The sequence below is a fragment of the Desmodus rotundus genome, chromosome 7 (genome assembly GCF_022682495.2).
Source record: "Desmodus rotundus isolate HL8 chromosome 7, HLdesRot8A.1, whole genome shotgun sequence".
In the NCBI taxonomy this organism is placed as follows: domain Eukaryota; kingdom Metazoa; phylum Chordata; class Mammalia; order Chiroptera; family Phyllostomidae; genus Desmodus; species Desmodus rotundus.
Genome location: NC_071393.1, coordinates 106,431,662 through 106,446,414, shown reverse-complemented (window position 1 = coordinate 106,446,414; position 14,753 = coordinate 106,431,662). Strand labels below are relative to the sequence as shown.

The 14,753-nt window shown below is 41.2% G+C and overlaps 1 protein-coding gene across 1 annotated transcript in view; it reads right to left on the bottom strand.

The window, feature by feature from the left end:
• Positions 1-12,620, bottom strand: part of PRKCH (protein kinase C eta) — a 256,636-nt gene extending 244,016 nt beyond the window's left edge. The window contains exon 1 of the mRNA XM_053927481.2: positions 12,564-12,620. Within this exon, the coding sequence (XP_053783456.1) occupies positions 12,564-12,605 (42 nt within the window). The 5' untranslated portion in view covers positions 12,606-12,620. The remainder of the gene's footprint in view (positions 1-12,563) is intronic.
• Positions 12,621-14,753: the final 2,133 nt, after the last annotated feature.

The following is a 14,753-nucleotide window of genomic DNA, read 5'->3' as shown; positions in this document are numbered from 1 at the left end:
CACAGAGTTCAGGATGATGATTAATTTGAGTGAGGGAAACGTAAGTGAATGGGAGATAGGATTACATAACTAGATAGTAGGGTATTGTCAAGGTTCTAGTTTGTGATTAAGTGGTAGGCTTGCAAGTATATATTACAAATAAGAATAACTAGCTAACTAAATAAAACTATTCATGCATGGACTAATGATGAGAATGCATCATGAATCAAGGAACATGATTAATCCAATTCCATGTACTAGAGAGTCAAGAAAAAGAGAAGATTAAATGAGATAATACATAATAAAGGGATTAGCACAGTGCTTGGTACATAGTATGCACTGTAGAAAATTTTAGGTAGCTAGCTAGGTATTTCTATGTATATCTACACACATTCTCATCCTCAATGAGTTAAACTTTCCCTGGCATCATCAACTTCCCCTTATTTTGCCTGTTTCCTGATTTCCTCATCCATTTATTTTTCCCCTCAGTGTATCTTTAACTTTTTAATTTTTAAAAACCTTGAGGTCTAATTTTTACACAATATCAGGTACAGGTCTTAGGTGTTCAGCTTGATGTATTTTGTCAATTGTATTCAGAAACACAACCATCATTCAAAGCAAAATATAGACCATTTTCATTGGCCCCCAAAACTTCCTTACTGACGCTTTCCAGTCAATTATTCCACTGCCAGAGGAAAGCCACTTTTGACTTCTGAGTTCTATCATTATAGATTAGTTTTGCCCATGCATGGATTTCATATAAATCAATTATACAGTATAAACTCTTTCGAACCCAGTTTCTTTGGATCAACCTAATGTTTTTCAGATTCTCCACATTGCTTTGTATCCGTCCTTCATTTTTTATTGCTGGATAGTATTCTGTTGTAGGAATTCACTGCAATGTGATTGCCCTTTGTCCTGCTGATGGACATCTGGGTTGTTTCCAGTTTGGAGCTATTATGAATAATGCTGCTATGAACATTCTTGTATGATTATCTTTGCAGACATGTCTTTTGATTTCTCTCGGGTAATACTTCAGACTGGAATCGCTGAGTTGTAGGGCAGATGCTTGCTTATCTTTCTGAGACACTGCCAGTTGTTCAAAGTGGCTGAATAATTCCAAATTCTGAAGTTCCTAACGTCCAACTCCATTGGAAGCTGATTAAGTAACCACACCAGCGATGACCCATTTGTGTCAGGGTCACATCTTTCATTAACTCCAAAAGGACTCCCAGGCCAGGAAAAGAAATATTTTTAAAAAGAAGTGAACGTAAATGGCAACAGATGAACTTAAACTTGTCTGATGGTAGAATGTACAAAATCAGAACAGCTAGAAAGCATTTCCTTCTGACTCAGGCCATGAAACACACTATTTTCAAGAATACTACATGGGCGAAGTATGAGCTTAAATCACAGGATCCCCAGCTGGACGGGTGCCCCTTTCTGCAACTGGCATCAACAAATAGACCAAATCGTGTTGGGGAAGGGGTGGATGACCTACGATAGGGACACTAACGGCCTTCCATCGGCTGGTTGATTGGGCCGTAAAGAGAAAGGCCTGCGCCAGCTCGGAGAGCTTGCATCTGTTCCTCATACAGCGCAGCCACCCGTGCTGCTCCCACCACCCCCACCGTTGGCCAGCCTACCACTTTATGGATTTTTCCTCTGCTCTTTACAAAAGATGAAAGTTCCTAAAAGCTTTTTGCATGCAAGTGTGTGTGCTTGTGTGCACGCACACGTGTGTGCTGGTGAGAGCAACGGCTTAGGTTAACAAGCTAAGTAGAAGCTAGGGGAGCCATCTGATTTTGTTTTGTTTTGTTGTTTGTTGTTAACCACCTTTCAGTGGCGGGAGCAGAAGCATAACAAGTAGAATGTGATGACAACAACTTAAAGATAATTAGTTGACAATGACTTGAGACCTCATTAACCCCTTTAACACCTCAAGGTTTATGATTAAAATGAAATACTTGGAGATCATTTAAAGAACAGCCTATCTTATCACCAGTGTTGTTTAGGTATATCTAGAATATTTGGTATTTCTTTGGTATGTCTTCCATTATTTTGTAAACATCAACAATGATTATCCAAAAAGAAGGTCATTATACTGTGGAAATCAATGAATGGATTAAGATTTGTGCTTTTACCCAGAAACCTATTATTTTGCTTCTTTCCCCAACAATGTCCTACTCTCATTCATCCTTTTTAACTAAGTGATGTTCTAACTTTTTTTTTTTTTAAAAAGTCAGCCAGTTTGTTCCCATAAATAACATGGATTGATAAGTTAACTCTGATTTTTACTGCAATCACTCCAATTAGGAGTTTAATGACTGGAAAATCCCACCATGGGAACTCACAGGTGTGCACATGTTTAGATGAACCTGGGATATTTCACAAGTCTGCTAGCCTTGGGCTCCAATAAACATATGATAGTTTTCATTTTTCTTAATGGGTCCTCAATAAGTATTTAATTGACAGATGATTCAATGCTGAGATTCCATGACCTTTCCAAATTTACTCAGTTGCACCATTTAAATAGACATCATTTAAAACTAAAGGCAAAACTCTATGTTTCTAGCCTCTGTTCCCAAATATTTCTTAGGGAAGAAGTTTCAGTGCTTCTGGGACTATCCAGTTACACTACATATCAAACCACAAATATCAGACAAAATTCTAATGTTTGAGAAGGTTTGAAATAAGTTTTGTTTTGATTATGAAATATTAATTACATATGAAGCTATAATCTTTATATCAGGTGTACTATTTTTTTAATCCTTACCTGAGGACATGTTTTTCATTGCTTTTTTTTTAGAGAGAGGAAGGGAGGAAAGAGAGAGGGGGAGAGAGAGGAGGAGAAAGAGAGAGAGAGAGAGAGAGAGAGAGAGAGACATTGATGTGAGAAACAACAATTGGTTGCCTCCCATACGTGCCCTGACTGGGGATTGAACCCGCAACCTGGATACATGCCCTGACCAGGAATCAAACCCTTGCTCTTTCAGTCTACAGGACAATGCTCCATCCAACTGAGCTACACAGGCCAGGGCTCAGTTGTACTATTTAGACATGTAAACAGTTGTACTGTCTAGACATTCCAACCATTTATTTGATATGGGAGTTTCATATGAATGAGGCCAATACAACTACTGGGTTGGCCATAATGTCCCTTCTATTTTTTCCATACGATGGCTCTAGTAGCACTTAGTTGTCTTTAACTTCATCAGAAACAATTTTGTTAGACAGCTGTCATATCGGCATGCATCTAAAAAACTTATAAAAATTGGTGAATTTTTGTGCAGCCATTTAATATGGAAGATGGAAGAAGGTACCGTATTTTTGGACTATAAGATGCACCGTACCATAAGATGCACGTAGGTTTTAGAGGAAAATAGGGGGGGAAACCTGCTCCACCGTGGCACTCTCCTCCACCCCCGCCCCCTGCAAGCCAGGTAAGCTACATTCGGACTACAAGATGCACTCCCATTTTCCTCCCAAATTTAGGGGTGGGAAGTGCGTCTTACAGTCCGAACAATATGGTAAGTAACATTTTTTAGCATATTATGCTTTATTATTTCAAGAAGGGAAAATGCACTGAAACACAAAAGAAGATTTGAGCAGTGTATGGAGAAGGTGCTGTGACTGAACGTGTAAAAGTGGTTTGCGAAGTTTCTTGGTACTACTGACATCTTGGTCAAACGATTGTTTGCTGTGGGGCTGTCTTATGCATTGGAAGATGTTTAGCAGCACCCCTGGCCCCTACCCACTAGAAGCCAATAGCAGGAGATAGTCAACCTACTCAAAATATCCAAATCAATAAAGTCATTGGTAAAAATGAAAAATGTGTCTTCATGGAAAAAACATAATGAACTTTTTGGCCGACCTCTTAAGTTTGTCCACTTTCAGGACAATGGTCCTTAAACTTTTTCGGGTCACAGAATGGTTTGGGAATGTGGTGAAATCTACGAACCCTCCAATCCAGAAAAGGATTGTAGTCACTTACACACCAAATTTATTGGATTTTCAGGGATTTGTGGATTCCAGATTAATATTCTCTTGTCATTGGTAACAGAGGTGATTTTAATCTTCTGGATATGTTGGTGATAATTAACTTGTAAAACAAACGAAGTGTATGTTGTTGGAGCAACTGTGAACAGATCATACTCAGATTAGAACTATGATTTGAGAAAACAACCTTAGTTAGAACTCCAAGGGGGGATAAAAAGCTGCCTCATTAGAAAATAGGATCAAGTGTTCATGGATACTTATTGAAAAGATTGGTTGACCAGAAGTTCTGGGCAAGTGTTTCTCACAACATAATCACATGACTCCTTTAACAGAATTAACAGAGTTGCTTGCTTAAAATGCGTATTCCAAGGCACACATTTAGCCAACTAAATCGGCATCTCCTTTGATGGGAGCTAGGACCCTGCCCTTCAATTTAGCAAATCTCCAGGTGATTCTAATCCACAGTTAAATTTGAGAGTGATTCTTATACGAAGTTCAATTTGAGTCTGTCTCTTACAGTCTTGTTCTTAATTCTCATTCTCTGTCTTTTCTCCGTCTTTTGCAAAGCACTTTATTTATATTAGTATCATTAGTCAGTCAATGTGAGTGAAGATCTTTCATAAACATCCAGAAAATGCTTTTGATAACTGCAATTTGGATAGTGGATGTCACCAGGGAGAGAGCCCTTAGAAGGCAGCTGCAAACAATTGTCACTCGGCTGCACTTACCGTCAGAGGCAGGCCACTTTAGGTTGGCCCATCACCCTGTTTCATTTTTTGGTACTTAGTCATTTGTTACAATAAAAATTAAGTTACAGGGAAGGAACACTGTGACAGGATAATGGACTCCTGCTCAGAAGAAGCCAGCCTGCCTCCAATTCATCATGGCATTTACGGTGCATTAGAAGACACACAGTGACAGCATCGTCCCTCTGGGGCGGGAAGGAAAACCAGACCGAGTGGGAAAGCGGGAATGCGCTTCATGAACTTGGCAAAAGTGAAATCAAAATAGAAGCCAGGGGTGGTTTAAATTGCCATGTTCCACAGAGAACAGGGGAAAAGCTAACAATCTCTGGGACTAACATTCCTAGATGTTAAAAAATTAGCTTGTTTCACCTTGCATCACATGAGTAGTTGGTGGGTTACAGTGAACTGGTTGCCTGAGGAATAGCAGAGAGGCATGGGGAAAATGGGCAACGTTAGGGCAGTTTAAAATGATTAAAGCCCACAAAATATTTTGCAAATATAAAAGCATGGAGAGAAGCTTAATAATAATATTTGTCCAATGGATGGGGCCCAAGATGTCTATACTGTCTAGGTATTTTAGTTGGAGGCCTGCAGTATCATTATAAAATCATAAGAAATCTATGTGTTCTCATAAAAGTGAAAATGGTTGTTTGATGTTGGAAGGTTGTGTTTTGAAATGTACGAGCTGCAGGAACATGGTGCTGGGTAGGCCTGTCTGCTAATGTAGACCTGGGAACTTAGTAACTTTATAGGATTTTTACTATTATACCCTACACTATGTTAAGCCTGGGGAAAAAGTGAGAGGGCACCAGGCAACTTGGTATAACAGAAACAATGTCTTAATTCTGTGATTCTTAAGGTAACATTCTCTAAGCTATACTTTTATTAAAGTCACATTATTTTATACATCTCAGGGTTTTGGGGTTTTTGTGTGTGTGTGTGTGGAGTTTTTTCCTTAATAAAATCTTTAATTCACTTAAGAATCAATTTGAATGCAAGCCTGTGTGGTCTCATTTTCTTTCCCTGTCAATCTGTGTTATTTCCAGGGTGAAAGGTAATTTGGACCATAAACATGGTTTCCATCACACATTTCTAATTTTAACCTATTTGTCTCCATTTGATTTACATTGGGTCTAGAGCAAATTAACTATTGTGAGCTTTTATTGAAAATTAATTAGGTGGCTGAAGTGCCCATGGCAGACTCTGCCAGTGCGTGCTTCTCTCTGGGTCGCCAGCCTTCTCCAGTTAAAACACCTAGCAACTTAAAAAATCCATAAAGTGAATGATATAATTAGTTCCAGAGTGGAACTCAATCTCTTTGAAATCAGATGCTTTCTTCCAGTGCTGAAGGGCCATGCTACAGCAAGCATTTTATGGTATCAGGGGATTTTCCTGGGGGTAAAGCGTGCTCATTCTAGCTGAATCACCTCACATGACTTACAAAAGGTGTCCTTGTCGTACTAAATATAGCTGCGTCTATGACTTGATTCCTAAGTCAAAGCAAGGAGAAAGAGGAAAGTTGGATTTACAATACTGTAAAGATTTTTTAAAAAATCTATCCAGGGTGCAAAATAGACTCCGTGAATGTGTGTGTGTGTGTGTGTGTGTGTGTGTGTGTGTGTGTGAGAGAGAGAGAGAGAGAGAGAGAGAGAGAATCTTAGAAAAGCCAGGATGTAAATGTGATTTATAGTAAATAGTTCCACAACATTAAAATGAGTTTTTATTTTCTATGTATGCTGCTTCAAAGAAGAGCTCTGTGGGCTCATAAAAATGCAGAGAACAAATAGGGGCCTCTAAGTCCAATTTATATGCCATGCCCACTGTGCACTGAGACACATATAATCTGTAAAATGTCAGCTTCAAAGTTCCACCGAGATCGGTGTTAACCCTGACCTCTGGCCTCGCCGCCTCTGGCTGGGCCTGCGTGCTTTCTTTACCAGCTGTTTTAGATAAATGTGTTCCATTTTTAAGAGATTGTCTCAGTGTTTTTTACATGAATAGTGGTAATATTACTAACTCTCACTGGAGAAACCACCTTTTCTAAGAGGGCTTTACAGAGGACCCAATCATTTTATGCCCCATGCAGAGTTGTGGATTAATAAATATGTCAGTGTACTGAAAATATTTAAACAACACTGGGAAAAAGAAAAAGCAAGGCACATAACAAAAGGAAAGCATATTAATAGTGCTTCCTGTCAAAATACACAGAGGAAGCACTTTATTTGGACCATTTTCTCCATAAAGAGACATGGCGGGCCAAGATAAACACAGTGAAGGAATCTGGTTTATCCCACTTCGGAGATTGGAGACCATCAGCTCAACCGAAGTTATGAGACCAAAACCAGGTTTTCTCTCTTGAGGCTGCTAAGTGAAGCCATCAACAGAGGCAAGCAGATAGGCTTAGTGGATCGATATCACACAGTTAAGTGGTACATACGATTTCTTACAGGGGTTCATGGAACAATTCTCTAATGAGGATCAATAAACAGAAAATTCAGAGCAACATATATAAAATTTTAGTGTAGAGGATTAACCCAACCAAGACTCTAAACAAAGGCTCCACCCAGTCGACGTCTGGGGACGTGTCTCCATTTCAACAGAACAAAGAAAACCCTGAATTATTGTTTACTGAGTGCTTCCTGGATGCAACTTAGTTCTTGATGTGAAGTGAGTTTAAAGACACAGAAAAAAGTATCATGTCTACTAACTTAAAGCATTATCTTTCCAGGATCAAAAAGCCAGTCAGACTTCACAGGGACGAACATTGTCATCAGGAAGAGCGGGTGAAGAAGGAACTAAAATAATGATAGAACCTGGCGTGCATATGGTGAGCTTCGCCCAGGGAGACACGCCCCAAATCAACTCTGATTAGCAACTGATGGGACCCAGGTTAGCAGCTGGGAAATGGAATGCTATGCATGTGCTAAAGGCGACAGAGGGCGGAAAGGATGCAAAATAAAAATAGACCACCTTTTGGTATGAAACATGCAGTGTGAACCTCCTGTGGGCAGGAAAGTGGGGCAGGGGAACCAATTTAATTCACCCCTGGTTAGACTTTACCAGCTGTCGATGTCCGTCACCTAGAAATTCTGGCTGGTACCCATTCTGACGAGTCAGGGAGTTATGGTTTGTGATACATTCAAAATTTAAGTTGATGACAGAAAACATTACAAGACCCTGAAATCATCAGACGCCCTTCAAGTTCACATGCACTTGAAATAGGATCCTCAATTCTCACCATTAAACTTTATGTGCTAGGACACTTTGGAATTCTTTCATCTATAGAAACTGATATCACGTAGATTGAAAAAGCCACAATTAGTATTTTTTTTAGCATGAAAAAATTCTTCAAAATAGATAATACTGTCAAAAACACTAAAGAAACAGTTTTGAAAGGGTGGATATGCCTATCCTAGGATAGCATATTATTAGTAAATTTGGCTCTCCCAAATATGTTACTCAAAGTATTAAGTCTACACCAGGTAAGAAGCTTGTTTTTGAAATTGATCCTGTAGAATTGTCCCTTTTAAGTGGCTGCTTTCATGAACCAGCCAGTATTTATATATCATTATAAACATAATACCCCAACTTACCTCACAAGGGTGTTTTGAGAATTAATTAATGTTGCCAAGTACTTTGAGCTGTATAGATGAAAGGTGGGTAGAAATGCTAAGTAGTATTATTATTTTCATCTGCATTTGAACTTGTCTCTTATAAGACAATCTTTTATTTTTAAGACAATAATCTCTCCTTTGGGGAGAAAAGGCAAAAATTGCTTCATGTACAATCACACTCTCATAAAGAAGACAGGTGTGATTATTAGGATTTGGCCCAAAGAACAGACTGAAGCGCATGGCAAACTTCAAAAGAATGGATTCCCAACTTCCAAGACCTCTCCCGGGAGTGTCAAGTTCATCGTGTAATTCCTGCTGTGATATGGCCACATGTGAAGGCCAGGACCACTTGCGTATTTATGTGGCAGATAAGTAACAACCCAAACCCTTTCAATTAACCTCTTTGCTGCTAGGTGCTCACGAGGTCCACAACCTGCTTACTGAAGAAAAAGATGCTCCCTTCCTCCTGCCAAGAGGTTAAAGGACAATGTTGAGAACTTGATTTGACTAAACCAGTTGGCTAAACTGGCTTGAAGGGAACTGATTTTGCACTGGGCCCTCAACTCTAGCTTTAACCTGGTCAGTGCAGTGAGAATGGCTGCCACAGGTCTGGATGGGCCATCTGAGAGTGCGTGGGACTCTAGTGAAGAAGGAACAGAGCAAATCTCAAGAGGCAAAAGAACTCTGAAGCCTCCTCCTCCTCCCACGATAGAGCATGCCTGTCTCCTGGGCAGGGGATGGGTCTTAGCCCCTGCATATCAGCATATTTTCTGCTACCTTACAGGTACAGAGTTGGTGAAGGAGGAATTGGCGTTGCCTTGATGAGTCGGGGGTGCCTGTCTATGCCACAAAGACCAGACTGCCCCTAGAAAAGTGGTCGGAAATCCCCTGAAGGTTTCCCACCTAGTCCTTCAGGGGAGAGAACACAGAAACCTTCAGATTGAGTCATTTGTATTCTTGTTCCAAATTAAAGGCTTGCCTACCATCAATGATTTCCCTCTCAAAAACTGACATATATGATTGCCAATCTTTTGGTATGTATTTTTTAAAGATTTTATTTATTTATTTTTAGAGAGAGGGGATTGGAGGGAGAAAGAGAGGGAGAGAAACATGGGTGTGAGAGAGAAACATCGATCAGTTGCCTCTCATACACACCCCAACCAGGGACCAAACCTGCAACCCAGGCATGTGCCCTGACTGGGAATCAAATCAGTGGCCTTTTGCTTTACAGGACAACACCCAACCAACTGAGCCACACCGGTCAGGGCTCTTTCAGCATGTTTTTCAAAAATATCATTATTTTCTACATCTTCACCTCTAAGATTGAACATTTTCACCTGAAGCTAACTGGGGTTATTCTGGGGTGTTAGCAAACAGGTTTTAGCATCACTAACCTATATCCAAGTGATTAAACATCAGAGACACTGAAAGCTGCCTGAGGAAAGGCATCTTTTTCAGCTTCTTATGCTCCTCCATGTCTAGCATAGAGTTTTGCATGTCATAAAGGAAGGAAGAAGAGAAGGAAGGAGGGAGAGAGGGAGGGAGGGAGGAAGGGAGGAAGGAAGCTGTGAATAGGTTTAGCTCACTTTCAATAATTATACCGTGTATTCACTGAGCATTTCCTCTAGGCCAGCTGCCATCTACACACTTAGCATACCTTATCTCACCCTTAAAGTGGGCAATATAAAGCAGCTGCAGTTTACAGAGGAGGAAACTGAGGCTAAGGAAGCTTAGAAACTTGCCCAAAGTTGCCTAACTAGGAAGGACAGAGTCAGATTAGAAACCATTGGTGATTAGGCATTTTGACGTGAGAAGCATTGAATTAAACACGAAACTCTGTCTTCACCATGCCCCTGAAACAGTGTAGAGAGGACGTTGCGAAGCAGGGCTATTTTAGTGCATCAGGACACGTGCCATGTGCAAAGAAACTCAACTCTTCAAAAAAGCACTCACACTCCACATTAAGGAACTAAGGGTTCTGAAAATATCCAAATTCCACTGTGACCAGGAGAAAAAGTGTGGCAAGAGGTGTCAAATTTTCTTTGAGTGTTCTTGACCCCACTGATCTGTCTGGAGCACATCCCTTTTCCTCAGGCAGTGCTGAAAACGCAGTCTTGAAGTCCACCATATGCTTTCAAGTTTATCAGAATTATTCCTGATCACCAGGCAGATACATTCCTGCCTGTGCACAGCTAACTTGGAACACAGGCATGCAATTAGGGAGAAAAGAAACAGTTCAGCTATTAGGTAGTTAAACTGCTTACAGAGCTCTTTAAAAATCACTTAAGTATCAGCATGCTATAGAAGTCTCAAACACTCAACAAAGTTTGTTTCTAGAAACTTAAAAAAGAATAAGTCTGATGGATTTGTTTTGCATCCAATAAAGCTAAAAAAAATACGATTAAAAACAAACCTTTTTTTTTTCCTCATTTCCCAGAAGCACTACTTTAAAAAGTTTTTTTTCCTTTAGGCCAGTGCCCTGCTGGTTTGTCCTTGTTCATCCAGCAGGGGTCACTCTTGCCCACCATACTTTTTAAAGGCTCCTTTGCTTGGCTATTCTGTACCCGGGGCTTTATTCTGAGACAGTAGAATGAGAAATATAGGCAAAGACAACAACAGCCCAGAGAGACTCAGGAGAAAAGAACCCATGGTTTTGAAGGTGGGATTGTGATATTGAGGAAGTGGATATGTTAATAATGAATCTGTTGTGAACAGTAAGTAGGCTTCAAGTCTACTTGTTCTCAATTTATTGGATACTTTGGTCAGTTCGTATTGCAAAATCATTACTTGGTTCCACTCTTGCTGTTAAACCTTATCTACTGTGTCTTTTCTGGGTATCACTACTAAGCTGGGTAAATAGGGGAAGGGATTTGAGCTGCATTTCTCACGTGTGCAGGCCATCCTCAGGCAGATGTTTCATCAGTGCTCAGCCAGGCCTTGGGCGGGAAGGCTCAGACCTCCGTGGAGCCACAGTGGTCCTGCCCAGTGTGCCCTCAGTGATTGTCCAGTCTTGGGTGGAAGTCAGTCTTTAGCTACAGCAGCTTCCTCCTTCGGGAACTCATAGCGAGTTCACAGTCTGTGAGTGCGTGTGTAAGGGGTGCCAGGGAAAGGCGTGGTCTTCCTACCACCCACACTCCAGGGCCTTCTCCTGAGGCTGCAGGCACAGACCAAGTAGGTGACAGCTTGACACGCAGCCAGGGTCTGACACAGGGGAAGGTAAGAGTGGGGTTCTGATACTGAGGGCAATTGTCCCTTGAGGCTGGGACTGCATCAAAAAGACCCATCACAAACAAAGCACCCTTCTGACTGCTCAAAGCTTCTCTGTGGCCAAAACTGAAATTTAAATTAAATATTTAAAAGACTCATTTTTATTCTGCTTCCTCCATATCTTTTTCTTTTTAATATGCCAGACTTTATTTTAAATAGATGTTATTTTTTAAAGACCAGTTTTAGGTTCCCAGCAAAATCGAGCAGAAAGGACGGAGTCCACATACCTCTGCCTTGCATTCACACAGCCACCCCCACTACCTACATCTCCCACCGGAGAATCATTTGCTACAGTTGCTGGACCCACTTCACACCTCATTCTCAGCGGAAGCCCTTCCCTCACATTAGGGTTCACTCTGGGTGCTGGATGTCTGGGTGCAGACAGACGCTCGATGTCCCGGGCCACCACCGTAGTGTCATACGGAAGAGTTCCACTGCCCTAGAAATCCTCTGTGCTCCACCTATTCATCCCTCCTTCCTTCCTCATGACCCACTGGCAAACACTGATTTATTTTTATTATTTTCATAGTTTTGCCTTTTCTGGAATGTCATCTAGTTGAAATCATATAGTATGTAACCTTTTCAGACTGGCTTTTTTCACTTAGCAATATGCATTTAAGGTTCCCTCGTGTCTTCTCATGACTTGACAGCCCATTTCCTTTTAGTGCTGAACTATGCTGAATTATATTCCATTGTCTAGATGTGCCATAGCTTATCTATCTATCCATTTACCTACTGAAGGACATCTTAATTGCTTCTAAATTCTGGCAATTTTGAACAAAGCTGCTATAAACATCTGTGTGCAGGTTTTTGTGTGGATGTAAGTTTTCAACTTATTTGGGTAAATATCAAGTATAGTGACGGTTACATCGAATGGCACCCTTGACACCTTTTATCACAGTCTTCACCACTGTGTCAACATTTTACCTTCAAAATGACAGAACGGATGCTTTCTTACCTCTGGAGCTTGTGTGCAGGTGGATGAGCGCTCCCTCCGCATCCTGACGGGAGCGTCAGCTTCTGGAGAAGGGCCCTGTGTCTGAGCAGGAACTGTCGGAGGAGAAGCAACAGGTAGACGAGGCTGTAGTCACTGCTAATGCCTCTTCAGTGGGAGACATAAGCAGGGAAGGTGGTTTTAAAAGTGGTTTATCGAGAATTATACCAAACCACCCCCACACAATAAAATACACTGCTTACAGTGCTGGGGTTTCCAAGTGCCTATTGCTCATATAAATTGAGACATTGAATTAGATTAGTTCCAATTTTACATTCTGCAAAAATGAAAGAAAATACATGTATTGTGTTGCAATGGTGGTGGTGTGTTGAGGGGGTGTGGCTTTACTGGATAATTTGATGTCAGTTTTGATCCAGTAATTGGATACTTGTAAAAAGAGTTGGAATTTCTGCCCTGGCCAGTGTGGCTCAGTTTGTTGTCTCATAAACTGAAAGTTGCAGTTTCGATTCCTGCTCAGGACACATGCCTAGGTTATGGATTCCGTCTCACGTCAGGGTTTATATGAGAGGCAAGTCATCCATGTTTCTCTCCCTCTCTCGCTCCCTCCTTTCCTCTCTCTTTAAAATCAATAAGCATGACCTCAGGTGAGGACAAAAAAAAAGAGAAGAGTTGGAATTTCTGAGGGCTGTCTTGCCCCTTTTGACCAGATGGGCTTTTCTAGTTGAGACCCCCAGATGGTGCCAGTGGCACGGGGGGGTTGCTAAGCCAGCATGCAGGCTGAGAGGTCTAAGCCAAGCAGAACAGCCCTCCCTTGGTGCCTCCTACAGGTCAAGTGGTGCCAGCCTGTATCTCTGCCTTGTTTATATGCTGTGGTCTCCCTGTCATTAGCATCCTTTTTCTGGCTGACAACTTTTTTGATTTGCAGGAAATAGTTTTGTGGTTTTTTTTTTAAGCCAACTCCAGATTATTCTGATGGTTGAGGTAACATGTTGATGTCAAAGGACAAGATTTCTGGTGCCTCCAGGTGGGGGGCTCCAGCCGAATGGGCAACGTTGCATGCTAGGTGTGTCCGACTCTCCACTCCGGAGCGCTAGAGAACACCAGGAAGACAGAGACACCCATGGAATACTGATTTTAGGTGGGAAGTAATGTTGTCAGAGGGCACGGCTCACGAGAACTGAAGTATGTTTGACCCACTTCCTTTGGCACTCCCGTGTCTAGACCCACACTTTACGAGGTAGTCCTGTGGCCACACAACTGGGAAATGGCACTGCCTGTGCGTCTCCACTAAGTAGTTGGTGAAGCAGCGGTATCTGAAAGCCATGTTAGAATTATAGGAAAATATGGCCCCTGGGGACGTGGGGCCAGCCTGTCAATGCTGGGCTGGCACTTTCAAATGATCCCTATGGTAGCCCCCCCTTATCTGCAGGGAATATGTTCCAAGGCCCCCAGTGGGTGCCAGTAACCACAGGTAGTACCAAACTCTATCATACTCTGTTTTTTCCTATGCATACATACTCATGATAAAGTTTAATTTACAAATTAAGCACAGTAAGAAATTAATGACAATGACATAATAAGACAGAACAATTATAACAACATACTGTAATAAAAGTTATATGCTCTGTGTCATTGCCCTGTGCTCACTCTTCTTCTGTGGGCGGTGTGAGATGATACAGCGCCCACGTGAGGAGGTGAGCAAGGTGCTCCGAACCGCATGCAACTTAACACTTCTGAATTATTTCTGGAATTTTCCATGCAAGGTTTTCAGACTACGGTTGACCACTGGTAACTGAAACCTCAGGAAATGAAATCGCAGCTAAGGGGGGAATTACTATACTATTGTCTTCAGGTAACTGTGTAACTTTACTTCTCTTCCTGGAGGGTATTTTAAAACCTTCTTAAGTCGGATGCTCTGTGGCTTATTTTTCCTGTTCTGTCCAATAATATTACCAAAACATCCTTTAATCAGTCAGCTTTCAAAATTATTTGGCTTTTTATTTACATTAATTTTTAAGGGGCTGAAGTGTACCTAGAACATACAGAGAGACCTAGCAATGATAATTACTTACATAGGTTTGTTGCTACAAAGTTAAAAAACAATACATCTAAAGCACAAGGGAACTTTGCTGTGGGGAAACACTTTCTTTTCAGCAAGTCGTCATTTTTTAGTTTATCAAATATTTTCTAATG